This window comes from Trachypithecus francoisi, unplaced genomic scaffold (assembly GCF_009764315.1).
Source record: "Trachypithecus francoisi isolate TF-2019V2 unplaced genomic scaffold, Tfra_2.0 Lachesis_group14, whole genome shotgun sequence".
Classification (NCBI taxonomy): Eukaryota; Metazoa; Chordata; class Mammalia; order Primates; family Cercopithecidae; genus Trachypithecus; species Trachypithecus francoisi.
Window position 1 is genome coordinate 36956332 of NW_022681459.1, and position 26956 is coordinate 36983287.

Sequence of the window (26956 nt, forward strand, 5' to 3'; positions counted from 1 at the left end):
CCATCTGAGCCTTCTCTCGTCCTCCTCTCAAACACAAGGCCAGGTTCTAGCGGCGTGTGCCCTCAGCTGTCTTCTTCCAGGATGTTTTTGAGGGCCCGTCCTTACACCCACCCTGCATCCCCCCCAAGGGTTAGCCCTGCTGCCTGTGCCCAAGTCCAGCCCTGGGAGATGGTCACAGGTCACAGCTGAGAGCATGGCCCTGCAGCCAGACCAGCCTGGTGTGTCCTTGCTCACTCCACCACTTCCTGGGTCTGGGGCCTTAGACAAGTGACTTCACTGCTGCAAGCTACACAGAACATTTCTGGCTAACTTAGGCAGAAAAAGAATTTGTTAGGATAATAATCTTTATTAAATGGGTAACTTTCAGAATCCAGAGAAAAGTGAAACTGACATCTCCCAACACAGCAAGAAAGACAGATCCCAGAGCAGCTCAAATGTCTCAGGAGCAGAAACTTCTGGACCATGTCCCCAGGGTGCTGCCATCAATAAATGGATCAGCTCTAACACTTGTTCACAAACATCTGCCCACTTTTTTTTTTTTTTTTTTTGAGGCATGATCTTGCTCTGTCACCCAGGCTGGAGTGCAGTGGCATGATCACAGCTCACTGCAGCCTCAACCTCCTGGGCTCAAGCAGTCTTCCCACCTCAGTCTCCCAGGTAGCTGGGACTACAGGCATGCACCACCACACCCAGCTAAATTTTTTTTCTTCTTTTTTTTTTGTTGTTTTGCAGAGACAGAGGTCTCACTGTGTTGCCCACGCTGGTCTCCAACTCTTGGCCTTAAGCAATTCTCCCCACCTTGACCTCCCAAACATTGGTATTACAGGCATCAGCCACCACACCCACCTGCCCACCTTGTATCATTCTGTTCAAAAGTCACATCCCCAAGAGAGAGCTGGATTGGCTTAGCTTCGTTGTGCCTACCAGCTGGGGTGGGGGAGAGGGCCCTTTGATGGCAGCCGCACTGGGATGATGTGAAATGGGGGAGGAGCAGTTCCTCTAAAGAGCACTTGGGTGCTATTACAAAAGAAGGAGAAGGGCTGGGCACAGTGGCTCACACCTGTAATCCTAGCACTCTGGGAGGCCGAGGCGGGAGGATCGCTTGAGGTCAGGAGTTTGCAACCAGCCAGGCCAACGTGGTAAAACCCCATCCCTACTAAAAATACAAAAACATTAGCCGGGGGGGTGGTGGCGGGCGCCTGTAATCCCAGCTACTTGGGAGGCTGAGGCAGGAGAATTGCTTGAACCCAGGAGGCTGAGGTTGCAGTGACCCGAGATCACACCACTGCACTCCAGCCTAGGTGACAGAGCAAGACTCCGTCTCAAAAAAAAAAGGAAAGGAAAGAGAAGAAGGACTGCTGGGTCTGCAGAAACTGCGTGCCCATCACACCTCCTCTGTATCTATAAAATGAGGCTTGTGGCATAACTGAGAGTCCATGAAACAGTGCTTATAAAGCACTTAGCAGTCCAGGGTGTCTAATAAATGACATGAGTTATTCCAGCCTCCACCAGCCCCTTGTTCATTTTTTGTGTCGTTCTCCATCAAAAGACACTCACTGATTGATTCTAAATCAGTGGAGAGTAGGGGGTGCCCTGCAGGTCACATCTGCCTAGCTTCTTCTGCTCATTGGCCCAGTGGAATGAAAGTCCTCTTCCCTGCCATTTTGGGGTTTGGGCTGTGAGGTAACTGAGGGGCCCCATCTGGTTTTGGTTTTGTTTTTGTTTTTTTTTTTGTTTTTGTTTTTGTTTTGAGACGGAGTCTCGCTCTGTCGCCCAGACTGGAGTGCAGTGGCTGGATCTCAGCTCACTGCAAGCTCCGCCTCCCGGGTTTACACCATTCTCCTGCCTCACCTCCTGAGTAGCTGGGACTACAGGCACCCGCCACCTCGTCTGGCTAGTTTTTTCTATTTTTTTTTAGTAGAGACGGGGTTTCACCGTGTTAGCCAGGATGGTCTCGATCTCCTGACCTCGTGATCTGCCCGTCTCGGCCTCCCAAAGTGCTGGGATTACAGGCTTGAGCCACCGCGCCTGGCTGAGGGGCCCCATCTGGTAGCAGCTGGTACTCTCGGATACCCACAGTCATTAGGCTTAATGTCTGCCAGTGCTTTCAAGTTCACAGTCACTTATACCCGTGTCCTAATTTGGGCCTCACCACTTCTGGGAGGCAGGTGCCTGCAGATACTAGGCAAGGAGACTAAAGTTCAGAAGGAACATAATTTACCCAGGGTCATGTGATAAGTGACAAGGCCACAACTCGAACAGACCCCAGACTAAAGTCTTCTTGATCTACCTCACCGACCCCTAAGTAGCTCCATAAAGCAAGGTTAGAGATACATATATCTTTCTTACACCCCTGAAGAGAGCCACTAACCACACACACACACACACACACACACACACAAATATGTAATTGAAACAAGTTTCTTTTTTTTTTTTTTTTGAGACGGAGTCTCACTCTGTGGCCCAGGCTGGAGTGCAGTGGCCGGATCTAAGCTCACTGCAAGCTCCGCCTCCTGGGTTCACGCCATTCTCCTGCCTCAGCCTCCCGAGTAGCTGGGATTACAGGCATGTGCCACCATGCCCAGCTAATTTTGTATTTTTAGTAGAGACAGGGTTTCTCCATGTTGGTCAGGCTGGTCTTGAACTCCCGACCTCAGGTGATCCGCCCGCCTCGGCCTCCCAAAGTGCTGGGTGGGATTACAGGCATGAGCCACCATGCCCGGTGCATTCCTGTTTTCTTTGCTGTTCTATTTGCTTTCTTTGCTGTCCCTATTCCTATTTGTTTCATGCTACTCGTGACTAAGGTTGCCTTATAATTGGTCATCCAGGCCAGGCGCGGTGGCTCAAGCCTGTAATCCCAGCACTTTGGGAGGCCGAGACGGGCGGATCATGAGGTCAGGAGATCGAGACCATCCTGGCTAACACGGTGAAACCCCGTCTCTACTAAAATAATACAAAAATCTAGCCGGGCGAGGTGGCGGGCGCCTGTAGTCCCAGCTACTCGGGAGGCTGAGGCAGGAGAATGGCGTAAACCCGGGAGGCGCAGCTTGCAGTGAGCTGAGATCCGGCCACTGCACTCCAGCCCGGAGAGCGAGACTCCGTCTCAAAAAAAAAAAAAAAAAAAAAAAAATAATTGGTCATCCAAATTGGGACACTTTTGCAAGTGAAAGAGGAGCACCGCTAGTTATCCAGAGATAGCAGGCATAAACTGGATCTGTCCAGGGCACACCAGATGTATCATCACCCTGATCATAACCCACTGTGTTGATGCTGAGACCCACAGTTTGAAAAGCTCTTCCTGGCCATGCGGCAGCGGCCTGTCTCAGTCTGTCTCCATAACTGGTGTCTTTTCTATCTTGTAGGTTTGAACGGTTCCGAACAGGCCAGACCACCAAGGTAAAAGGCTTCTTTTCTGTGACTAGATCAAGCCATGTTCATGGGAAGAAGGAATGCCGTTCTCAACTCCCTCCCCCAGTAAACCAGACAGGGTGGTGCTGTTTTATCCAGGCCTAGAGAGAAATCCCCTTCTAACTTTTTATGCCCCTGTCCCTTTAAGGAAAATAAGGCTCCGCCACCACCTGATGCCCATAATGGGTCTCCCCAACCTCCCAGGGAGTCCAGTTAAGCTGGAGCCAGAGGGGAGGAAGGAAATCCCCTGACGCCCAGTCCTAGCTACTGGAGCCATGGTGACAGATCCTTGGGCAAAGCCTGCAGGCCCCAGTGCTTGGGACAGAAAGGAACGAAGCCGTAGACAGAGGGCATGATCAGGGCATCTCCCTTCCCACCAGGCCCCAAGTGAGGCTGAGCCGGCAGCTGACCTGATCGACATGGGCCCTGAGCCAGCAGCCACCGGCAACCTCTCATCCCAGCTGGCAGGAATGAGTAAGTGTGGTTTGGAGGGCTCCAGCTGAGGGTACATTATGGTACTGTTGGCACCCCTGCAGTTTTGGGGGGTGCCCTTGTTATACACCCACAGCAGAATGTCAATCTAGACCACCTTGCTGGGGTCCCAGGCTGAATCTTGCTGCAAGATGGGGCACTCAGGGTAACTGCCCCTGGCAGCCCCACAAGTCCTGAGCCACCTTGGATCTCAGAAATCCCACCATCCTAGGATTGGCCCTAGACACTGAATGCTCCATGGCTTCCATCATCCGGGTGAGCCTGGGCAGGTTCCTTAAACCTCCTGAGCCTCCCTTTCCTCCTCTGAAGCAGGAGTAGGGAGCTCGTGTATGAGAAGTGCTTAGACCATGCCAGGCCCAGGTTGCACTCTAGCTGAGTAGTTGGCCATTGTCACTGTTATCACTGTGATAGATTTTAATACAACTTATTGTCTGCTTCATGCCAAGCCCTAGGAAATCATTAGCATCCCATTTTGAATCACTCATGCTATACTTTTTGAACCATTCGACTACCCATCTGATTACTGTCCTCCTGCCCAGCCACTTCCCCTAGCAGAATCAGTGGATAGCATTTTGCCTGTTCTCTGATGCTCACAGCAGCCCCAGGAGGGGTGAGTAAACTCAAGCTGGAAAGAGGAAGCCGCTTGCCCAAAGCCGCACAGCCAGCAGGTGGCCTGCCTCGCACATTCCCCCACCCACATGCCGCTTCCCCAGCACCAAGCCCTGGGCCTGGCAGCAGGCAGCTCAGCAGCAGCTCAGCACACAAGGACGGCATGTGGATGGGTCCTTCAGGTGGCCTTTTTGTCCCTGCAGACCTGGGCTCCAGCAGTGTGAGAGCTGGCCTGCAGTCTCTGGAGGCCTCTGGCCGACTGGAAGATGAGTTTGACATGTTTGCGTTGACACGGGGCAGCTCACTGGCTGACCAACGGAAAGAGTGAGTGTCCCTGCCTTGGTCCCCTGCAGTTGGGGTGGCTGTCTGCTGGGGAAAGCCTCTCTCAGGGTCCTTGAACCCGGCTTGATGGTGGGCACACCATGAGGAAGAGTATACGGCCCCTACTGCACTCCCCTTAGGATCCCTTCAGTCAGTCCAGCGTGGCCTGGGAGCCCTGTGGTCAGTTGACAGACTGCATTCCTCACAGGCCGTACTGGGTCGGGGAGGGGTATCTAATGACCCACTGTATGCCAGAGTCTTACACAGTCTGATCAGAGGGGGAAACTGAGGCACAGAGAGGGGCAGGGTCGTTTGCCCCAGGTCAAGCACCCAGCCCCCTCTTCCCTGCACTGTGGACTGCATAGTAAGCCCTCCAGGAGCAGGGAAGTTTCCTGATAAATCCTCAGGGACTTTCAAGTCAAGTCTTTTTCTGTTGTTCCATAGCCACCGTTAATTTCCAGAGAAGATTAAGCAGGTTCTGTCGGCCTTGCCCCAGAGCTGGGGCTCTGCCCTTCCCTGTGCACCATGCGTTTTCAGGGGGTGCTTTCAGCAGCATAGGCACGTGGCCTGAGTGTGTCCACCAGGCTCCGGCCCCTTGCCAAGACCTGCAGGAGAGCTGGCCCCATACAGGCTTGTAAGAGGAACAGTCTGCTTGATGTTTTCTTCAGCCCTTTGCTTGTGACCCCCAGGGCTGAGCTCTGGGCAGCCAGGATTCTTTTTTTTTTTTTTTTTGAGACGGAGTCTCGCTCTGTCACCCAGGCTGGAGTACAGTGGCGCCATCTCCCCTCACTGCAGGCTTTGCCTCCCAGGTTCACACCCTTCTCCTGCCTCAGCCTCCCGAGTAGCTGGGACTACAGGCACCCGCCACCACGCCCAGCTAATTTTTTTTTTTTTTTTTTTTTTGTATATTTAGTAGACACACGGTTTCACCATGTTAGCCAGGATGGTCTCGATCTCCTGACCTCGTGATCTACCCACCTCGGCCTCCCAAAGTGCTGGGATTACAGGCGTGAGCCACTGCGCCCGGCTGCCAGGATTCTTTTAGCTAAGGAAAGGTCTAGATTACAGGATCCTCCCACTGACCCCACTCAGCTCCTGAGAGGTCATTCTGGTGTCTTTTGGAACTTTGTCAATGGGCCAAGCCCAGGGATAACCTCTCCAAACCCACAAATCCAGGTCAAATCTGACAGGCTGCAGCCTGCTGGGTCATTAGGGCTGCCCCAGCTGTTAGCTGTGTCGTCTTTAGTCTAGGCAGAGTCCGTGCTTTTAAGCCCAGGTACCTTGGGACCAGCAGCTCACGGTTGCCATGGAGTTAGGGTTGCTGCCAAGGCTACCCTGCAGAGGCAAGCTAATGAATGTGGTGTGACTTGCAGCCAGCCGGGTGGCCCGTCCACAGAGGCCCCAGCAGGCGACACTGCTGGCCACACTGGAGAGTCCTGGCGCCTGCCCTGGTCACCAGCCTGGCTGAGGTTTGCTGTTGCACCATCATTCCTCTGGGGAGCAGGCCCCAGGGGACAGGGAAAAGCACACGGGGAGCTTGTCCTCTAGGGCCTGCAGTCTCACGGGAGTGTGACGTGCACCGGGACCACCGCTGCGAAGGCAAAGGGCTGTCCTGGAGGGGGCGCCAGGCTCTGTGGACACAGAGGAGGGGGCATGCAACTCTGCAGAGGGCACTCAGGGCTGGACCAGGTGCTGAGTGATAGGAAGGCCATTTCAGGCACTAGGAACAGCATGTGCAAAGGCTCAGAGGCAGAGTGGGAGCGAGGTGCCCTGACTTCAGCACAGCAGCTGGGAAAGACGCCCATCACCCAGGGAAGGGGGCAGGATGCTGAGACGGTGAATGGGGCCCACTGGGCTACACAGAAGCAATTGATTTTATTGTAACATGAGCAGGGGGGAGCACGAGAAGGATTTTTTTCTTATCAGATTTTCATCTTTGAAACTGCCTTCAGTTATGCACAGCTGAAATGACATCATGCACCTTCTCAGGCCGTTGGTTCTCCCGCAGGCCCTCCCCAGGGTTTGGTTTCCACCCTGGCAGAAGACACCCCGCAGGCTCAGGCATGGACCTGAGCATCCATTTCCTCTTCCCTTTGTTCTCCTGCCTGGCTGACCCCTTTATGTTTCTGGTGGATCGTCCAGCTCTGGTCACCTGACTGGCCTTTTCTGCCTGCCTGGTGTCCAGCCTGATCCTCCCTGTACCTGCCTGGCTCCCCACTTCACACCAGCCTGCAATTGGCTCTGCCTTGGCTTGCAGGGAAACCGGCTCCGTATCAGCCGCTGTTTCTGCTCCAGCCTTGACCACAGCTGGCACCGTCAGCCTTTCCTGAAGCCAGTCCCATCCACTCAGTGCCAAGGAGCAGTAGGGCTTCCAGGCGAGCCACAGCAGGGATGCCTTGGCCAGGCCTTCACAGAGGCAGGGGTGTCCTTCCACCCTCTTCGTCAGTGCTGCTGTACACGGAGACCTTCTCTACAAGGAGCACCTAGACAAGTGTCACCCCAGTGGCCCAGGTCCAGCTCCTGCCCACAGCCTCACTGGGACCACCTAAGGAGTGACCCTTCGCCCTCCTGCGCTGGGCAGGGGGCAGCAGGCCCAGGCCCAGGGGCCACCACCCAGTGCAGGAAGTGCAGGCTTCCTCCAGGGGAGTGCTTGGCCCTCCACTGCCACAGGCGTGGCCCTCGGGGACAGCCAGGCTTCAGGGCCATATGTGGGCAGGAAAGAAAGGCAGAGCTGGCGAGGAGCGCTTGGGAAGGGCAGATCATTTTTTTGAGTGAAGGGAAAGCATCGGTTTCTGCGTGTTCTTGGGGCTAGGCGTGCCTTCTTCAGCCTTGCCCACAATGCGCCAAGCATGTCTTAGAGAACGTAACATGCCACCTCCAGACCCTCAGCAAGCCTTCTCTGGGTCAGAACTGAGCAACCTGATGCCCCACCTCCCCCACCACTGGCTTTAAGGTTGGCTCCAGCAGGGCCCTGCCATAGTCACTGGCCCACTTGCCATGGATGGGAGCCATTTAACCAGGGAATGCCCCAGCTAGTGGTCACACGCCGCCAGCAAACTGCCCCTGGTGGGACGAACAGACAGCAGCACTCTTCAAAATGACTGCGTGGGAACTGGGGGGTCATATTCAATAAGCCCCTTTCAGTGGCAGCCTACTCCCTTCCTGGAAAGCAAGTTGGTACTGCAAGAGTTAAATGTGATGCAGTCCCAGTTCCTGAAGCCTTCGGTTAGACCAGCCCCCGCTTCACTAGGCTTCACTAGCTTCACTAGCGTGTCAGGTGGCCTTGTTCATAACAAGAATTGCAGGCCTTCCCCTTTGTGACCAGAATTCTGTGGCTTCTTCGCCTCAAAGCTGGACTGAGCCAGTGCTGAAGTCCTCTGCCGGCAGTTCAAGGCGAGAATAATGGGGCTCTTTCCCTGCAACAGGGCTGGGTCCCCAACACCTGCCCTGGACACCCCCACTTCAGCAGCTGGGAAAAACACCCTAGCCGCCTCTCCTCCTTAGCCAGCTTCTCCTCTCACTTGGGCTATTCTCTTGCTCCCCAGAAGACTTAACCTCACACACAACATGCCCCTCCTTGCCTCAATCATCTGCCCAGCAGCTGCAGGGTCAGCCTCTGCGGCTCCCAGCCCATCAGCCTTGCGTGCCATCCCAGTTCCTGCCTCCCCACCCTGCCTGGCTGCCTGGCTGGCTGGCATCCCCCAGGGGACATTTAGAAGAGCTGTAACGAAGCCACCTCCCATGCTGCTGAGACGGGTGGGGGCGGAGTATGGGTGGTGGTCTTGGTGCTGGTGAGCCAGCGCCAGACAAGATGGCACCTCACCCAGCAGTCTACACGTGTTTCAGCAGCAGAATGGAATCCCCCGTTCAAATACAGCCTCGTACAGAACCGCAGTCTATCAAATAGGAAACAAGACGTGCTCAGGAAAGGGTCTGCAGGGATTCTCCATGAGCCGAGGGGCACTGGAGCCATTTCTCAGTTTCGTGAGTTTGGCCAATCCTGATCCTTGTCACTTGTCAGATCCTAATTTCCAGAGGCAGGAAATGAGACCCTTTCTACCATTTGCAGGGAGGCGTGGAGGCTGGGAGCCCTCAACCTGTACCCCCCAACCTGCTCCGTTCTTGCATCAGCCATCAGTAAGGGCAGTATCCAATGGCTGGGTGGTCTCTGTTTCAGGGTAAAATACGAAGCCCCCCAAGCAACAGACGGCCTGGCTGGAGCCCTGGACGCCCGGCAGCAGAGCACTGGCGCGGTAAGCAGAGGGGCCCTCCTGCCACCCTGGGGCCCTCCTGAAGGAGGTGAGGGAATGCTCACCCACTGGGTGCCGTTGTAGGCCAAGCACTGGCCCAGCACATCCGCAGGCCCTTCCTCGTTTGGCTCTCAAGTCGGCTCTTTCTGGCTAATGTAGTTATTCCCAGTTTACAGCTAAGGAAACCGCTAGAGAGGCCAGGCCATTTGCCCAGGCTCATAAGCAAGGATTCAGACCTGAGCCTGACTTGAAACTGGAGACCAGTGGCCCGGGCTTCACATTCCAGCTCTACCACTTACCAGCTATGTGTCCTTAAGCAAATGATTGGCCTTTCTGACCCTCAGTCTCTTAATCTGTACATTGGGGCTTATCCTAGCACCTATACTTGTTTATAATAGAAGTGTGAGGCCGGGCGCGGTGGCTCAAGCCTGTAATCCCAGCACTTTGGGAGGCCGAGACGGACGGATCACGAGGTCAGGAGATGGAGACCATCCTGGCTAACAGGGTGAAACCCCGTCTCTACTAAAAAATACAAAAAACTAGCCTGGCGACGTGGCAGGTGCCTGTAGTCCCAGCTACTCGGGAGGCTGAGGCAGGAGAATGGCGTAAACCCGGGAGGCGGAGCTTGCAGTGTGCTGAGATCCAGCCACTGCACTCCAGCCTGGGCGGCAGAGCGGGACTCCGTCTCAAAATAAAATAAAATAAAATAGAAGTGTGAGAGGATGCATGTAGGGAGCTTTACATGGAGTTAGAGCCCGTTCCATAGTATTCCTCTCTGCCTCTCAGGAGACTCTTGATTTGCAGGAGTGTGGGCAGAGAGGAATAAAAGAGCAGACCCTAAAGCGGCGGGAGAAATGCAAAGGTGCTGTTTGAATTCCGTTTAGTTCCTTGACTGTGTGTTGAGTGACAGCCACTTGTCCAGCACCAAGCACACTTTGTGGGTGACCCCCACACCCTTTGGCAAGACCTCCAAGAATCATTCTCTCATGCATTTCAACGTGTATCTGGATGCCTTTCAGGCCGTGTGAGAATTTCTGCTCCAGCAAGTGAGCAGACAGAGCAGGTCCTATGGGACACGGTTAGAAACAGCAGGACCTGGGAGTCCGGGAGAATGATGGTGGCGGACCCAGGGCCGAGGAGGCTCGAGGCAGCATGGGGACTTCTGAGGCCAATGTGGGGTTGTGGGTAGGAAATGAAGCTCTAGGGGTATATCAGGGACCAGGAGACCTCAGGGCAGCTAGGAGCGCTGTGGATAGCATCCTAAGTGAGATGGAGGCCGCAGGGAAGTCTTGAGCACAGGAGGAACTCTACTTGCAATCTAAAAGATCAGGATGGAAGCTCAGAAAGCAGGGAGGGCCGGGCGCAGTGGCTTACGCCTGGAATCCCAGCACTTTGGGAGGCCGAGGTGGGCAGATCACTTGAGGTCAGGAGTTCAAGACCAGCCTGAGCAACATGGTGAAACCCCATCTCTACAAAATATTTAAAAATTAGCCAGGCATGGTGGCACACACCTTTAGTCCCAGCTACTCAGGAGGCTGAGGTGGGAGGATCTCTTGAGCCCAGGAGGTGGAGGTTGCAGTGAGCTGAGATTGCACTACTGCACTCCAGCCTGGGCAGCAGAGTGAGACCCTGTATCAAGAAAAGAAGGAAAGCAGGGAGGGAGGAGTTGTGGAAACCGTCCCGGCCAGTCCACTGTGGGCAAAGTCCTCGTGACTCCCAAGGGCACTCTGTCTCCGCTCCTGGGTCTCCCAGCATCTCAGGAGCCATTCCCAAGTCAGAACAGGGCAAGGTAGGGGACACTGGGGTTAGCCACCTGTGTACAGAGGTTGACTCTACCACCCAGTGGGCAGCAAGAGAATCCGGTACCTTCCATGTGTGGTATGTGACCTGCCACCAAGCACAGCACGTTGCACACCCGTGTCACATCCACTGCACACACCAGTGAGAGCCTCCAGTCCTTTTTCGGGTGTGAGCCATCATTTGCTGAGCCTGTGCTGCGGGCCAGGCCTGCACTAAGCACTTTGCATCTCCTCTCTTAGCGAGTCAAACCCTTAGGGTATGTTATCCCATTTTACAGATGAGAAAACTGAGTTCCAGGGAGAGGTTAAGTGAAACCACAAGTGTGATGTCCTCAGCATGGTGCCTGGCACACAGTCCAGTATTACGGCACCTGAGCTTTACAGTACCGCCATGTCCTGATCCCTTTACAGATGAGAAAACTGAGGCTGAGGACTGGGAGATACCCTGCCCAGGGTACAGGTATTGTTCTGCCTGGCTTCTAAGCCACGCTGGTAACCGTAGAGCTGTGAAAAGCCCTAAGGTGCAAAGGAGAGTGAGTGGAGGTGTGTGTCTCCCTCCTCAGCCTCAGGCTTCCAGTGTGTCGGGATTCATCAGAAGTGACGTGCTGGGAGCCTGCCGTAGGAGCTCTCCTCTCAGGCCACCTGGCCTCCTGTGGTCAGAGGTTGACTTCACCGCCCAGTGGGCAGCAATCCCAGCCAGTCCGCCCCCACTGTAGCCCAGAGACAGGGTTCACTTCCCCAGGGGTGCACAGCAATTCAGGCATGACTAGAACTAGAGCCCAGGTGTCCTGGCTCCCACACCACCTTGCAACCTGCCCACAGGGAGAAGACACACCACACAACTCCATTGGCAGCAAAGAGAAGCTAAGACACTGGTTATCACTCATTTCTCTCTGATAACCTGGGAGATTTAAGCCATTTCTGCCAAATCAGGGTATGATTTCTTAAAACTGAGCAAATGCCTGCTCCTGGGGTGCTGGAGTCTGGCTGGTGGTAAGGCCTTCACCCACTAAACCGTGAGAACATGATTCCCAACAGCAAAGTACAAAACGGCATCAAAACCAGGCGTGGTGGCATGTACCTGTAGTCCCAGCTACTCAGGAGGCTGAAGCGGGAGGATCACTTAAGCCCAGGAGTTCAAGGTTATCGTGAGCTGTGATTGTACCACTGCACTCCAGCCTGGGCAACATAGTGAGACTCTATTTCAAAAAAAAAGAAACAGAATCAAGTGCCAACTGTGGGCAGCCCATGTTCGCACCCTGGGATTCTGAGCAGGACTCGCAAGTTGTGTGACGAGGTGGTGGTGCATGCTGTGTGCCAGGTTTTAGTTCCTTCATTCCCTGACATGCCTGCTGTGTGCCGTGTGCCATGTGCCAGGCCACATGCTGGTCTGAGTAGGGTGGACCAGCCAGGCACAGGGCGATGGACTGGGAGTAGGACTCTCGTCTCGCTCCACTCTGGGGCCCTAGGAAACTGCTTGTGTGCTGTGGATGAATGTGAGAAGATTGGATAAACTGATGTTTCTAAAACCTGAGTGCCCATCAGACCCCACTGGGAGCCTCCAGACCATCTGACAGCCGCCTGCCCTGCTGTCCTGGGGTCGCTGAGGCCCAGCCTCTGGGATCTTTGTGGAGAGAGTTGAGAAGCTTTGTTTAGTTTGCTGTCAGCTCTGCCCCAGCCTACCCAGGGCGCTGGCATCCCAGAGCTGTTGTGGTTCACCCCCCCGGTGGGTACCGCAATACCTGCCTCATCCCTCTCTGCACCGGCTGCCACATCCACCACACAGACCTCCACACACCACACCTCCACTCATACACCTACACACATACCTACACACCTACACACACACCTACACACATACACCTACACACACCTACATACCACACACATCTATACCCACCACACACATCTGTACCCACCACACACACACACATCACACACACATCTTTTTTTTTTTTTTTTTTTTTTTTTTTTTTTGAGGCGGAGTCTCGCTCTGTCGCCCAGACTGGAGTGCAGTGGCCAGATCTCAGCTCACTGCAAGCTCCGCCTCCCGGGTTTACGCCATTCTCCTGCCTCAGCCTCCCGAGTAGCTGGGACTACAGGTGCCCGCCACCTCGCCTGGCTAGTTTTTGTATTTTTAGTAGAGACGGGGTTTCACCGTGTTAGCCAGGATGGTCTCGATCTCCTGACCTCGTGATCCGCCCGTCTCGGCCTCCCAAAGTGCTGGGATTACAGGCTTGAGCCACCGCGCCCGGCCAACACACACACATCTATACCCACCACACACATCTATACCCACCGCACACACACACATCTATACCCACCACACACACCTGCACACACACCACACACATCTATACCCACCACACACATCTACACCTACACACATACCCCTGCACGTACACATAAACACATACACACCTACACACACCACACACATCTACACCTACACATACACACCTACATTCATACAACTATATACACACTCCTACACACACACACCTACACACTCATACACCTACGTCCCTACACACACACATCTATACCCACCACACACATCACACACATCTATACCCACCACAGACACCACACACACATCTATACCCACCACACACATCACACACATCTATACCCACCACACACATCTATACCCACCACACACACCTACACACACCACACACACATCTATACCCACCACACACACCTACACACACACCACACACATCTATACCCACCACACACACCTACACACACACCACACACATCTATACCCACCACACACACCACACACATCTATACCCACCACACACACCTACACACACACCACACATCTACACCTACACACGCACCTACTCCTACACATAAACACATACACACCTACACACACCACACACATCTACACCCACCACACACACCTACACATACGCACCTACATTCATACACCTACATACACACCCCTACACACACCACCCCTACACACACACCACACACATCTATACCCACCACACACACCTGCACACACACCACACACATCTACACTTAACACCTACACATACATACACACCTATACATACAGCTACACACACCATACACATCTACACACACCATACACATCTACACCTACACGACCTACACATACACACCTACACTCATACACCTACAGATACCACACACTCCTACTCCTACATACACACCCCTGCACCCCTACACACTCATAGACTGACACACCTACACACATTGATACACCGACACACCTACACACCCCCCCTACACACACCGACACACCTAAGCACACACCCCTACACACGTCTCCCAAAGTGGCAGCAGGCCTGACCCGAAAGGCACACCCCGTTAGAAGCTGCGCCCTCCAGTGGCCCTGGCACTGCCGGCCCTCCGCCATCAGCGTGACTCTCTCACCCAGATGGGAGGTGGCTGTGAGAAGAGCGTCAGTGACTGCATGGTGAGACAAGGCATGGTGAGCAGGGGTCAGGCCCGGCCGCCCGGAAAGCTGGGATTGCTCGCAGGGCTCCTGCCAGGCGTGGGCGTGGGGCACCATGCTGCTGTCCGAGGGAGTGGGACCCAGGAGAAGACCCAGAGGAGTGAGGAGGGGCAGCTGAGGGTCCTGCGGCGCCCCAGGGCTCAGGCTGTTCCCGGGTTGGCCCGGCCAGCCCAGCTTCCGCAGCTCCTCTGTGCCCAGTTCCCACTCTTGAGTCTCGGGCAAGGGCAAGGTGGCCCCTCTGGCAGCTAAGAGGTGATGGGGATACCGGGGAGGGAGAGGGAGCCGGTGTGGGCAGCTGGGCGCTGGCTGCTGCCACTGCTGCTGGGAAGTCGGCTCCTGCCTTCTCTCTGGGCTCTGCTCCTGCCTGGGGGGTCCTCAGGTGCTGGGTGACGGAGCTTGGAAACCAAACTGGCCTGGTTGGGGAAAGACTCTTTTCTAAAGTAGCTAACTAGTAACTAGTGCTATTAGTGCCATTACTGATTAATTGTAATAGGAACTGGCCTATTGGTTTCTTGAGCATCTCCTCCATGCCAGGCCCTGTGCTAAGCTTTTGACATCCCATTTCATCCTCACGGCCACCTGGACGGTAAGTACTGCTGCTAGCCTCACCCTAAGGACGAGGGAAATCAGGCGCAGAGAAGTTAAGTAACCCACCCACAGTCACACTGTGTTAAGGGGTGAGCCAGATCCAGCTTTTTCTGACTCTGAAGTCTGTGCCCATGACCTCCAACTGGAGTCTGCCACTGCAGAAGCCGTTAGAGAAGAGAGCCTCCAACTCCTGCCCCTGTGTGGGAGCCATCGTGGCACAGCCCATGTCTTTGTGGCCCAAAGTGAAATGTCCCCATCTGTAATGCCACCTCTCTGGGTCTACCCACCTGGCCTTGTTTGGTCAACTTGGCACCTCTGCTCTCAGGCCATGCTATGCCCCCTTCTATCGTTAAGTCTACGTCTACAGAGGCACCAGGGAATGGAACCTGGGGCCCCCTGGCCCACTAACCATGTCCCCACCCCAGCCTTCATGGCTGGAGAAAATGCCTGGGGTCCGTCCCTGGGCTTGGTGTGTCTTTTGTCAGATGCTCCTGAGAACCTGCGGCATAGCCCCTGCCCCAGGCCATTGCCCAAAGCCCCTCCTCCAGCCTAGAACCGTTACCCGCAGGGTGTGTCGGAACTGGGGTTCCTCTCCTCAAGGGGAAGGAGCTCCCTCTGACCCCTGGCCCTGCTCCAGCTGCTGGGAGCCCTGTCCCCTGCTTAGTCTCCTGGCTCTGCACCTCCCTCGCCCACAGCCTGGCACAAAGGGCCCAGTGGTGGGTCCGGGCAGCTAGGCAGCTGAGGCTGGGCTGAGAGGCTGCCCAGGGCCACCCAGCTGCCAGGTGCTGAGCTAGCACGTCTTCCACCTTGTCACCCAGGGCACTGCCCTCCCTGCCTCACCCTCTGCCCTTCCTTCCAGATCCCAGTCACCCAGGCCTGCCTCATGGAGGACATCGAGCAGTGGCTGTCCACTGACGTGGTACGTTGGGGCCCAGTCAGCTGGACGCAAAGGCTCAGGCCCACTCCTCACCCACAAAGCAGGAAGACCCATTGTTCTCACAAGAAATGAGCCACGGGGCCAGGGTATTCTTGTATAGCATATAGCACTCTGAGAGCAGAGGGGCACACTTAAAGTCCCCAACTCCTGCCACCTGCCCACCTTGTGTTTGGCACGCCCCCTCCCCCAGAGAAGGCCTGGGCACAGTAGCCTCTCAGCTGCTTCCCAGAGCCTGCTCCCAAGGTGAGGTGCCAGTGGGTGTCAGCCCACCTTAGGGATGTCGGGGCAGGCTAGAGAGGCTAACCGAGGAAGCATAACGGCACTAGGCTCTTACCTGCAGTAGCTCAGGAGACTCCAGCCACTTGCAGAGAGAACCCATCCCCACCCTGTTTACAGATCAGAAGACTGATAAGCACCTGTCCTCTAAAGGGAAGCACCCGGGAGGAGGAGGGCAGGTTCCAGTCATGGGGACCCCAAGCCCTGCCACCCTCTCAGGGAGCAGAAGAGGCAGGGCCAGAGCCAGCTTCTCCATCCAGGGCTCCTACCCCAGCATCTGCCATCCCCTCTCTGGGCACCAAGGCCCACATAGGCACCTGGGCATTTCAGGCCTAGAAGCCGCCTTCTGCAGGTGAAGAGACCGTTTCTGCCCAGGACTAAGCCACGGGGCACGGACTTAGGCTTTCTGTCTGGTGGCAGAAGCCTCACCCCTCCCTAGCTTGCAGTGTCAGCATGAATGGCCCTCAGCCTCTGGGTGTCAGCCTTTGCCCCCGGGGGTGAGGACCGTCCACCCCTTGTGACCCTCCCAAGGAAAGGAATCAGCACTCATCAAGGACCCGCTGGGCACCAGGTGCTAGGCTTGACATGCAACGTATTATCTCATTTCAGCTTACCAGCAACCCTCCAAGTTAGCTTCAGCCCCCACCCCGCCCCCATTTTACAGAAGGAAAAACAAGGCTCAGGAAGTCAGGTGCCACCCAAGGAAGGCCTACGGCTCAGGGAGGAGCCCAGGTCCAGGTCCTGGGACCTGGGTGGCGGGGGCGTGCAGACCCTGCTGGGACCCAGTGCTCAGGTTCCGCAGGGCCAGAGCTGTGGCCCCACTGCCCCAGGCTGACTGTGCTGGGGGCCCCGCTAACCTCTGCCTCCTTTCCTTCTACCTTCCCAGGGGAATGATGCGGAAGAGCCTAAGGGGGTCACCAGCGAAGGTAGTAGTCCCCGCCCCTGCCCGCCCTTTCCTTTCCCCAGGGCTCTGGCCTCAGAGCCCACCCTCACCCTCACCGTCACCCTCACCCCTTCCTCTAGAATTTGACAAATTCCTGGAAGAACGCGCCAAAGCCGCGGATCGATTGCCCAACCTCTCCAGCCCCTCAGCTGAGGGGCCCCCGGGTCCCCCACCTGGCCCAGCACCCCGGAAGAAGACCCAGGAGAAAGATGATGACATGCTGTTTGCCTTATGAGTGTGGGGTCTGGCACCCTGCAGCCCAGGTCCCCACTGCTCTCACACCCTTAGGCTGGGACCTCCCTCCCTCCTCTGGTGTCAAGGCTGCTTTGGGGGTGGCTCGTTACCCCCTTTTTCTCCTCTTTGAAGATGGAGCTGCTTCAGCTGCAGCTGGGGGTGTGGAGGCAGTGGGATGAACTGGGGACAGGTCTGCACTGCAGTGGGATCTGGCTGCTCTGCCTCCTTTCCCACCCCAGCTGACCATGAGACTTTGCTGAGAAGTGGAGGCCCCAAGACAGGCTGGCTGGCCCAGTGTGACTCTCCTTCACTGAGTGATACCCTGCTCTGGGCCCATGCCCTGTGGAGCCCTTCAGAGCCCACACTGCCAGTTGAGGCCTGGCTGGAAGCTGGCCACAGTGGAAATTGTGTCGAGCCTGTTGTTCATTCCCCGCTCTGCTGCGTGGGGCCCCATGGCTTTGGCTGGCCATCAAGGGCAGGGTGTGGAGGTGTGGAGGCCCTCTGAGGAGCTGCGGCGGCCCAGGTATGAAGCTGCAACTCTGCACGCAGTGGGCGAGATCTCACCAGCCCCAGGCTGCAGGTGAGGCTTCAGGGGACGCTGGGGCCCCACTGTCCCTCCACTGCCTTGTCCTCCATCCTGCCTCTGTTCCTTCTGGCCGGGCACCACAGCACTGGGGCTCAGCTCTTGGTTGATCCTCTTGTACTGGGAGAGGTGCCTTTTGTGTCCCCAATTAAAGGTAGAAAACCACCCTGCTAGCAGCATTGTCGAGTCTCCGGTGAGAAATGACTTCTTGGCCTCAGAGAGGCAGCGACTCCTTTGGGCAGGGCTGGGGGCCACCCGAGAGGTGAGCATCTGTAGATGGTGCAGGGGAGGGACAGGAGCAAGCACCCAGCTACTCTACGCAGATGCCGCACCTCCCACCTCACATGGCAGGCTCCAGCCACCGCCCCTGCCCGGAGGATGCATGCCCTCCCCAGCTGACATCCCTCCCTCAAGGCACTTCACGCTGCTGTCCCGTGAGGCCAGCTCCTGCCCTGCACAGAGCACACTAATCACAAGGGCTGGGGCCCGTGTGGACTGCGTGGGCATGTGGGGTACACAGGCCACAGGAGGATGCTGGCCTTCCTGGGAGCTACGCACTGGCTCGTAGCATCACAACAGCCTGGGAGAAGCAAAGTGAGCATCCTCGATGTATACACGTGACGTCTACGACTCCGTGAGCCACACAAGCTGCCCAGCTCAGAGGAGGAAGCTCATGCAGTTGTCATGTGCCAGCACTTCCTCGTGCAGAAACGCATCCTGCCCGTTTTCCAGGCACCGAGGCTAAGTTACCTCCATGGCAGCTCAGGAGCCCCAGGTCTTGGGGTGCCACCTTTTCAGGTGTGGGATATCTAGGCCAAACTCCCCGGGAGTCACTGCCCAGGTATGTTGGAGTCTCCTGGCCCAGGACACGGTCGGGGAATGGAGGGGGGCTGGTGTGGGGCCGAAGCAATTGAGTCCACAGTGTCCTGGGCTCCTGGGAGAGGGCCCGGGTCTGTGTGAGCAGCCATTGGTTCCCATGGGCAGTGGGCAGGCAGCACCTGCCATCTGAGGTATGGTCTGGAGCTGGGCATACAGGAGACCAGGCCCAGCCCAGCCTTCAAGATGGAGTTGGGGCAAGGAAAGCAGCTGAGGGCAGGCACAGTGGCACCAGGCAGGGAAACGGGAGGCCCTGCCGCCATGAGGATGCTCATGGTCCAGGCCAGGCGCTCTCTGCCATATCCAGGGCATATGTGAGCCCCTGCCAGGTGCCCTACCCTGGCCCAGCCTTTTTCATACCTCACAACAGCCCTATGGGGTCAATGATGTTGGCCACCAGTTACAGCTGGGGAAACTGAGGCTGGGGGAAGAAGGGAGTTGTCTGGTTATACACTAAGTAATGGAAGACTAGGACCCCCAACCTTCCTCACTGCTGCCTCACCTGCCTGCCCCACCCACACCCCACTGCCTGCTTCCCTCATTCTCTCCCTACTTAACTGGGGACCTCTTAGGGGGAGTTGTGATTTTACAAGGATCAAAGCCGAGGCCTCGTCTCCCCTGTGTTAGCTGGGAAACACAAGGAAAGTTCCACAGATGGCTCCCGGGGCTGGGCCGGGGGGGTCTCAGGGCCCTGCTAAGGGTGAAAACTGCCAGGTCGTTCATTCATCCCTGTGGGTGCATCCCCTGGGAGCCAGCTGCACACAGCATAGCGCTAGATGCCTGCCAGACAGAAGTGAGGTGGCCAGGTGTCAGCCCTGTGGGCTCACGTGGGAGGGAAAAGGACGAGAAAGACAGACATAAACTCAATCATTGTTCTGCACTGTGAAATGAAGAAGATGGGATGGGATGCCCAGGGCCAGGAGGCTCTCTGTGAGGACGGCCCAAGACTGCAGAGGTAAGATGGGGCGAGCCGAGCCATGGAGGGCCTTGAATGCCAGGCAGGAGGCGGCCCCTGGAGAGGTCTCAGCTTGTCTGGCTGGAACAGTCCTGGGCTGCCTGAGGGCCTCCTTCAGAGAGAAGGCTGCTGGGGCTGCGTGGGGGCTGGTGGGCGCTGGCGGAAATTCATCAGTGCAGTCAGGCTGGGTTTCCTGGCGGTAGGCTGGCTGAGGCCGCAGGCCTGGGCCGGATCACTTTACAGCTGCAGGAAGTCTTGGCCCCAAGAAAATGAGGGCCAGCTGCCTGGTGGGGGCCTTGGGCAGCAGCAGGGCCTCCACCTGGCACCACAGGGCAGGATCAATGAGGTGCCGCAGCTCCTGCCAGGCCGAGCTGCATCGGAAGGCACTGGGCCCGGGGCATCGGGGGAGGGGTTGAGTGGAGCTGAGAGGGGCCGGTGGGCAGGGGAGAGGGCGCCCCAGGCCTGCCTTTGAAGAAGCCTTTGGCAGAGCCTCCATCGAGCCCTCTCCCTCCTGGCTCCCCTGGGCCCCCACCATCCCACTCTGGGCCTGGACACTGACCCCTCCACCTCCTGCCCCCGTGTCAGTACCCACCCCCTGACCGGCCACTTCTGGGCTGCGTGACCTTAGGCAAATTACTTCACCTTTCTGTGCTTCCGTTTTCTCACTGGTAAAATGGGCAAATAACAGTCGCTCCCTCATACAGTTCTTAGGGTTGACTGAGCCAACAAGTAACCCAGCACCTCCCATGTAGAAAATGCTCTGTTGATGTTGTTATTGTCACGGATGGTCCCCTCTCCCTTCCAGAATGGCATCTGCTCCAGACACCTGGCCCAGAGCCCTGCCCCTCAGACTCCTCAGTAATTCTAGGGACCCCTGCTCTGCCTCTGGTATTGCCTTCCCAGCTCCGGAAAAACCTCTGTCCCTACTCCCCACTGGGGGAGCACCAAAGGATGGTGTCTGTCTTTCCTCCTGGTTCTGGGCTGCCACCCCTAAGAGGGTCAGGGCTGTCTTGATCCCGGCAACGCGGCAGGGTCCCTCTAGCGGTCCTGGATTGGGCTCTGCTGACTCTCAGTAGGCGCTTTAGGAAGCCTCTGACCTCTCCAAAGTGGCTGGAGGTAGGCCCAGTTCTGAGCCCTGAGCACGTGCTATCGCCCCGGCTCAGGGTCAGTGTTCCAGGGCGACCACGAGACGGCAGCAGCGCTGCATGTACAGGGCTTGCCGGGGCACCAGGGTGGAGTCCGCCGCGGCCAAGTCAGCCCCATACGGGGAGAGAGGGGCGATACACACACACACACACACACCCCCTCTGACAGGTGGGGCTGAGTAACAATGGTGATGGGGCTGGGAGCTGGAGTCCAAGGATCTGGCTTCACCGGCTGGGCTCTGGCCCAAGGGATTTCATCTCTGGAAGTCTCAGATTTTCTTAGAGCTCCCGACTCACAGGGTTGTGGGGAGGATTTGGTGAGACAAGCTGGGAGCTCAGCCACGGGAGCTTTGGGTGGGCAAAAGCGAACCCGGTCCCCTCCCTCTCTTAACAGAGCGCCGGGTGTGCCGTCCCTGGGGCCCCTGCTCCCGCGCCTTCTCGCCGACACACATCCGTGTGCATTGCCGTTTCTGTCTGCAGGTGTAGACAAACCAGGAACTCGCCCAGTAACTCCAGCTCCACCACAGATTCCTTCTTTTCCGCCCTTCGCCTGTGTGTAACTCCCTCCTCCAGCAGTGAGAAACCTGCTTCCCGCCGGCCTTCATTCCTTCTCTCCCTCCATCCCCGCAGTAGCCTATCTCTGTTGCCACCACTGCCCGGTCGTGCCCAGTGCCTCCCACCCTCTCCAGGTGGACTGCCACCACCATGTCCCACAGACAAGCCCCTAGACACAGAAACCTTCTTCCTCCCAGTTCTAGAGGCTGAAGTTCAACATCACGGACACGGAGTCCATCCGCTCAGTTGGTTCCTTCGGGCCCCTCCTTGGCTGTAGATGGCCATCTTCTCCCTGGGGCCTCACATCATCTTTCTGCATCTCTCTGTGTTCAAAAGTCCCATTTTTGTAAGGACACCATTCATCAAGGATTAGAGTCCACTTAATGATCTATTGTACCTTAATCACCTCTTTTTGGTTTTTCGTTTGTTTGTTTTGTTTTTTTGAGACGGAGTTTCGCTCTTGTTGCCCCGGCTGTAGTGCAATGGCGCAATCTCAGCTCACTGCAACCTCCGCCTCCCAGTTCAAGTGATTCTCCTGCCTCAGCTTCCCAAACAGCTGAGATTACAGGCATGCACCACCACACCCAGCTAATTTTGTATTTTTAGTACAGACGGGTTTTCTCCATGTTGGTCAGGCTGGTCTCAAACTCCCGACCTCAGGTGATCCACCCTCCTCAGCCTCCCAAAGTGTTGGGATTACAGGCGTGAGCCACTGCGCCCGGCACCTTAATCACCTCTTTAAAGCCCCTACCTCCAAATACAACCAAATACAATTGCATTCTGATATACTAGGGGTTAGAGATTCAACATATGAATTCAAAGGGACGAAGGAGCCCTGTATTGCCCTCTGTTGCCCTCTAGGCCCTGGGTCCATTCTCCCAGGCACACTGCTCTCTGGCAGGTGGTCACAGTGTCTTCAGAGGGGCTGCCACATGAAATACCCACCTCCACTCCCTACCCCCTGCCCTAGTGGGAGTTCGAGAGTGGCTAGATTGATCCTAGGGCAGCCTAGCCTTAGATCCAAGGGTTAGCCATGGGACCAGGAGCGAGCAGGAGTGCTGGCAGAGTGGAGGGAGATACAGGCGCTGGGAGCCGGGCTAGGGGCTGCTCCCCTGGTCCCCACGGCCGCTCGTTGTTTCAGAGCAGACCCAAGTGGGTGAGCTGGCAGGTTTCACTTCCACCAACCCTGGTACAGGGCGAGACTGGAGGAAGCAGCGTCGCCAGGCCGCATCCTCACCCCTTGCCTCTGACTCAGGACTCCTCTGATGTCTTCCTTCCCCTGCTGCAGGCTGGCCCTGCACCCTCTGTGCACTGTGGACCAGGCTGGCCAGCAGAGGGAAGGAACCCAAGCTGACCAGGGCCCCCAAATCCCCAGTGGGTGAGAGTCAGCTTGGCAGGGCACTTGGACCTCTTGAGGCCAGTAAGAAATATACAGACAGGGAACGGGAGGCCAGGGAGGGGAGGGACATGCCCTGGCCAGTGTGCTGCCTCCCTACCTGATGCAGGGGCCCAGGAGGCTCCGTGTGCCAGCCCAGCTGCCCGGGGAGGGAGCAGCCCACACCCACCCACGAGCACAGGGAAGTCAGTGCAGGACAGAGGGTGGGGTCTCCTGGGTCCCGTGTGTCAGGTCCAAACACTGCCCAGGAGTCAGCCAACCCGGCTTCCAGCCGTGCACAGCCACTGCCTTCCTGTTTGATTTGGAGCAAGCCTTTTCCTCTCTCTGGGCCTCAGTCTCCCCATCTGTTAATAGGCTTGAATTAAGAGAGCCTATCGCCCCTTTGCACTCTGCTTTTCTGCCCTAACAACCCCCAAATTCCATAATCCTCCTTCCAAAAAGGAAAGAAATAGGAGGACAGAAACTCAAATATCTACAAGAGGGGGAAGTAGGACCCCTGGGTTCATCTCCCCCTCCAGGACCAACAGGGGTAGGGTAACACCTGCCCAAGGTTCAGTGGGACCAATGGGACAGCACGGGAGGCGACCACCCACACACCCTGCTGAGTGCCTGAATGGGAGCTGGCCGCCTAGGGGCAGGAGGGAACCGAAACCCAAGCCAGGGACATCCTTGCACCTGCCCCAGGGTACCCCTGGGAAAGGGGAAGTAGCTGAACTGAGGAGTAGGGGTGCTGCCCATGCTCCCCACAGGACCCTGCCCTCACTGGAGACCTTGGAAGCCCTGTCAAAACTGAATCTTCGGCCGGGCGCGGTGGCTCACACCTGTAATCACAGCACTTTGGGAGGCAGAGGTGGGTGGATCACCTGAGGTCAGGAGTTTGAGACCAGCCTGGCTAACATGGCAAAATCCTGTCTCTACTAAAAATATAAAAATTAGCCAGGCGTGGTTGGGGGCACCTGTAAATCCCAGCCACCGGGGAGGCTGAGGCAGGAGAATCGCTTGAACCCGGGAGGCAGAAGCTGCAGTGAGCCAAAATCACGCCACTGTACTCCAGCCTGGGCAACAAGAGCGAGACTCCATCTCAAGAAATATATAAGTTAGGCTGGGCGCGGTGGCTCAAGCCTGTAATCCCAGCACTTTGGGAGGCCGAGACGGGCGGATCACAAGGTCAGGAGATCAAGACCATCCTGGCTAACACGGTGACACCCGCCTCTACTAAAAAATACAAAAAACTAGCCGGGCGAGGTGGCGGGCGCCTGTAGTCCCAACTATTCGGGAGGCTGAGGCAGGAGAATGGCGTAAACCTGGGAGGCGGAGCTTGCAGTGAGCTGAGATCCGGCCACTGTACTCCAGCCTGGGAGACAGAGCGAGACTCCGTCTCAAAAAAAAAAAAAAAAAGAAATATATAAGTTAAAACAAAACAACAACCACCACCACCAAAAAAAAAAAAAAAAGAATCTTCATTTTACAAAGGAGGGGGTGAGATCAGAAAAGTCAACTGACTAATCCAAGGCCACAGAGCTGGCAAGTGGAAACACTGAGTCCCCTTTTCTGGGGAGAAAAGGTCCCCAGGGAATCAGGGTAAAGTTCATTTTATTCTGGGCCTGGAGCTGCGCCTAGGGCTGCCTTGGGCTGGAAAAGTCACTGTGTACATTATCTGTGTGAGTGGCCCTGAGCCCTGCAGGCCGCTTAGGCTGCAGAGGCCGCTGGACCTCTGCAGGGAGAGGGCTGGCTGCTGAGGTCGGGCCCTCCCTCAGGATCCCTTCTCAGGCCCAGACTGGTGCAGAGACTTGCCCAAGGCCACACAGCAAATTTGTATCAGAACTGAGACTAGAAACCTGGTCCTCCACAGCACCTGCCCCGCAGGAGGGGGGCGAATGGAGGACACGGGGAAATCTGTCTTCAGAAGCCCCTCCCCAGCACCCTGCACCCTGCTGTGGGCTTCCACAGAACAGTCAGCCTCAGAGACCAACTAGGCCGGTGGGTTCTAAAACCTTCTGTCCCCAAGGTATTCTTCTATCATGGTCTCCCCAAGACTCTGGATTTAGAAGAGTTTTGTTTGTTTTAGTTTTTGGCCACAAAACATTCTGGAATGCATTAAGTTGTTAATGTTTTTCCCTTTTGGGCATCAGTAATCAGACTTTTTTTTTTTTTTTTTTTTTTTTTGAGACGGAGTCCCACTGTGTCCCCAGGCTGGAGTGCAGTGGTGTGTTCTCAGCTTACTGCAACCTCCACCTTCCTGGTTCAAGTGATTCTCCTGCCTCAGCCTCCCAAGTAGCTGGGATTACAGACACATGCCACCACACCCGGCTAATTTTTGTGTTTTTAGTAGAGACGGGGTCTCACCATGTTGGCTAGGCTGGTCTTGAGCTCCTGACCTCAAGTGATCCACTCATCTCGACCTCCCAAAGTGCTGGGATTACAGGCGTGAGGCACTGCGCCCAGCGGTAATCAGACTTTTAATACACCAACGCAGTATCTCATTCCATCCAAAAGTGCTCCAATTGCCTGGGCAGCCTCATCCCAGGGAACTAACAGCACAGCCTCTGTTTACCCAGCGCCTCTAGGCCCACCCACTGTTGGAAGCAGAACCCCAACCCAAAAGGGTAGGAGCTGAAGATGGCTGTGCTCACTTCCAGCCAGGGGCTCCACCATGGCTCCTGCCAGCCTTGGCCTTCACATGCATTGGACACCTCCATCGATGGCCACCCTGGGTTCTGCGCCGTCCCCACATAAACATGGCTCTGCCCTTCCATCCCCTCACCGTGACTCTGCAACACAGGGACCCAGGAGACAGAGACAAGGAAGGGGGAGCAAAGGAGCTGTCCATACCCTTCTGTAGTGCTAAGGGGAGGGAGAAGGCGATATTAAATTCGATGTGAGATTAAACTTCAAGACCGGACTTTTTTTTTTTTTTTGAGATGGGATCTCATTCTGTCGTCCAGGTTGGAGTGTAGTGGCACTATCTCGGCTCACTGCAGCCTCTGCCTCCTGGGTTCAAGTGATTCTCCTGCCTCAGCCACCCAGGTAGCTGGGATTACAGGTGTGCACCACTATGCCTGGCTAATTTTTGTTTGTAGCAGAGATAGGGTTTCACCATGTTGGCCAGGCTGGTCTCAAACTCCTGAGCTCAAGTGATCCACGCACCTCAGCCTCCCAAACTGCTGGGATTACATGCGTGAGCCGCTGCGCCCGTCCAAGATTGGACTTCTTCATACTTAAAAGTGACAAGAAAGTTAGCAAAACCACCCAAGATGTCACAAAGGACTCTGGTGGAGGCTGGGCATGGTTGAAGACAATGGTTGGAGTAAAGGAAGCTCTGTCATGTCCAGGTTTGTGCACAGTGACTTTGGATCTGCAGGCTTGGGGAGGGAGCTGGAGACAGCTGGACTGCTCTGCTCGTAAGAGGGAGGTGAATCATACCGGGCCATCTGGAAGAGGGCCTGAGAGCACAGAGACAAGAACCAGGAAGGGGAAGAGAGAGAAGGCAGGAGAGGGTGAGCCACCGGGCCCCAGGCAAAGAGTTGGGGAGGATCAGAGGTGAACTACTGGGGTGGAGGGAGGGAAGGGAGAAGAGCAGCCAAAAAAGATTCAGAAGAACAGATGCTGTGTTAAATTGTTCTCTAGGTTCTGTCTAATGTCACCCCTCTCTGTGGCCCTGAGATCTTTAGTAAATGCTCTGCTCACAAGTATTGGTCAAGAGCAGGATTTTGGGCCTGGCGCAGTGACTCACCCCTGTAATCCCAGCACTTTGGGCAGCCAAGGCAGATGGATCACCTGAGGTCAGGAGTTCAAGACCAGCCTGGCCAACATAGTGAAACCTCATCTCTACTAAAAATACAAAAAATTAGCCAGACGTGGAGGCGGGCACCTGTAATCCCAGCTATTTGGAAGGCTGAGGCAAGAGAATTGCCCAAACCCGGGAGGGGAGTTGCAGTGAGCAGAGATGGCGCCACTGCACTCCAGCCTGGGCAACAGAAAGAGACTCTGTCTCAAAAATAAATAAATAAATAAAAAAGGGGTTTTGGGGAACAGGGGAAGGGGCAAGTTTCATGTCTGAGTCAGCACAGTTCAGAGCAGAAATAGGAAG

General features: G+C 56.0%; 1 protein-coding gene across 11 annotated transcripts in view; it reads left to right on the forward strand.

The window, feature by feature from the left end:
• The window catches only part of TOM1 (target of myb1 membrane trafficking protein), a 49886-nt gene extending 31768 nt beyond the window's left edge, over nt 1-18118 (forward strand). For 4 of the 11 annotated variants that reach the window (XM_033232755.1, XM_033232761.1, XM_033232765.1 and 1 more), the window contains 8 exons: nt 3363-3396; nt 3789-3882; nt 4713-4833; nt 9008-9083; nt 14954-14964; nt 15826-15885; nt 17066-17108; nt 17203-18118. In XM_033232755.1, the coding sequence (XP_033088646.1) occupies nt 3363-3396; nt 3789-3882; nt 4713-4833; nt 9008-9083; nt 14954-14964; nt 15826-15885; nt 17066-17108; nt 17203-17535 (772 nt within the window). In that variant the 3' untranslated portion in view covers nt 17536-18118. Of the gene's footprint in view, nt 1-3362; nt 3397-3788; nt 3883-4712; nt 4834-9007; nt 9130-14300; nt 14355-14953; nt 14965-15825; nt 15886-17065; nt 17109-17202 lie in introns of all 11 variants that reach the window. The other 7 variants (XM_033232757.1, XM_033232758.1, XM_033232756.1 and 4 more) reach the window with 7 other exon arrangements.
• The last annotated feature ends 8838 nt before the right edge of the window (nt 18119-26956 follow it).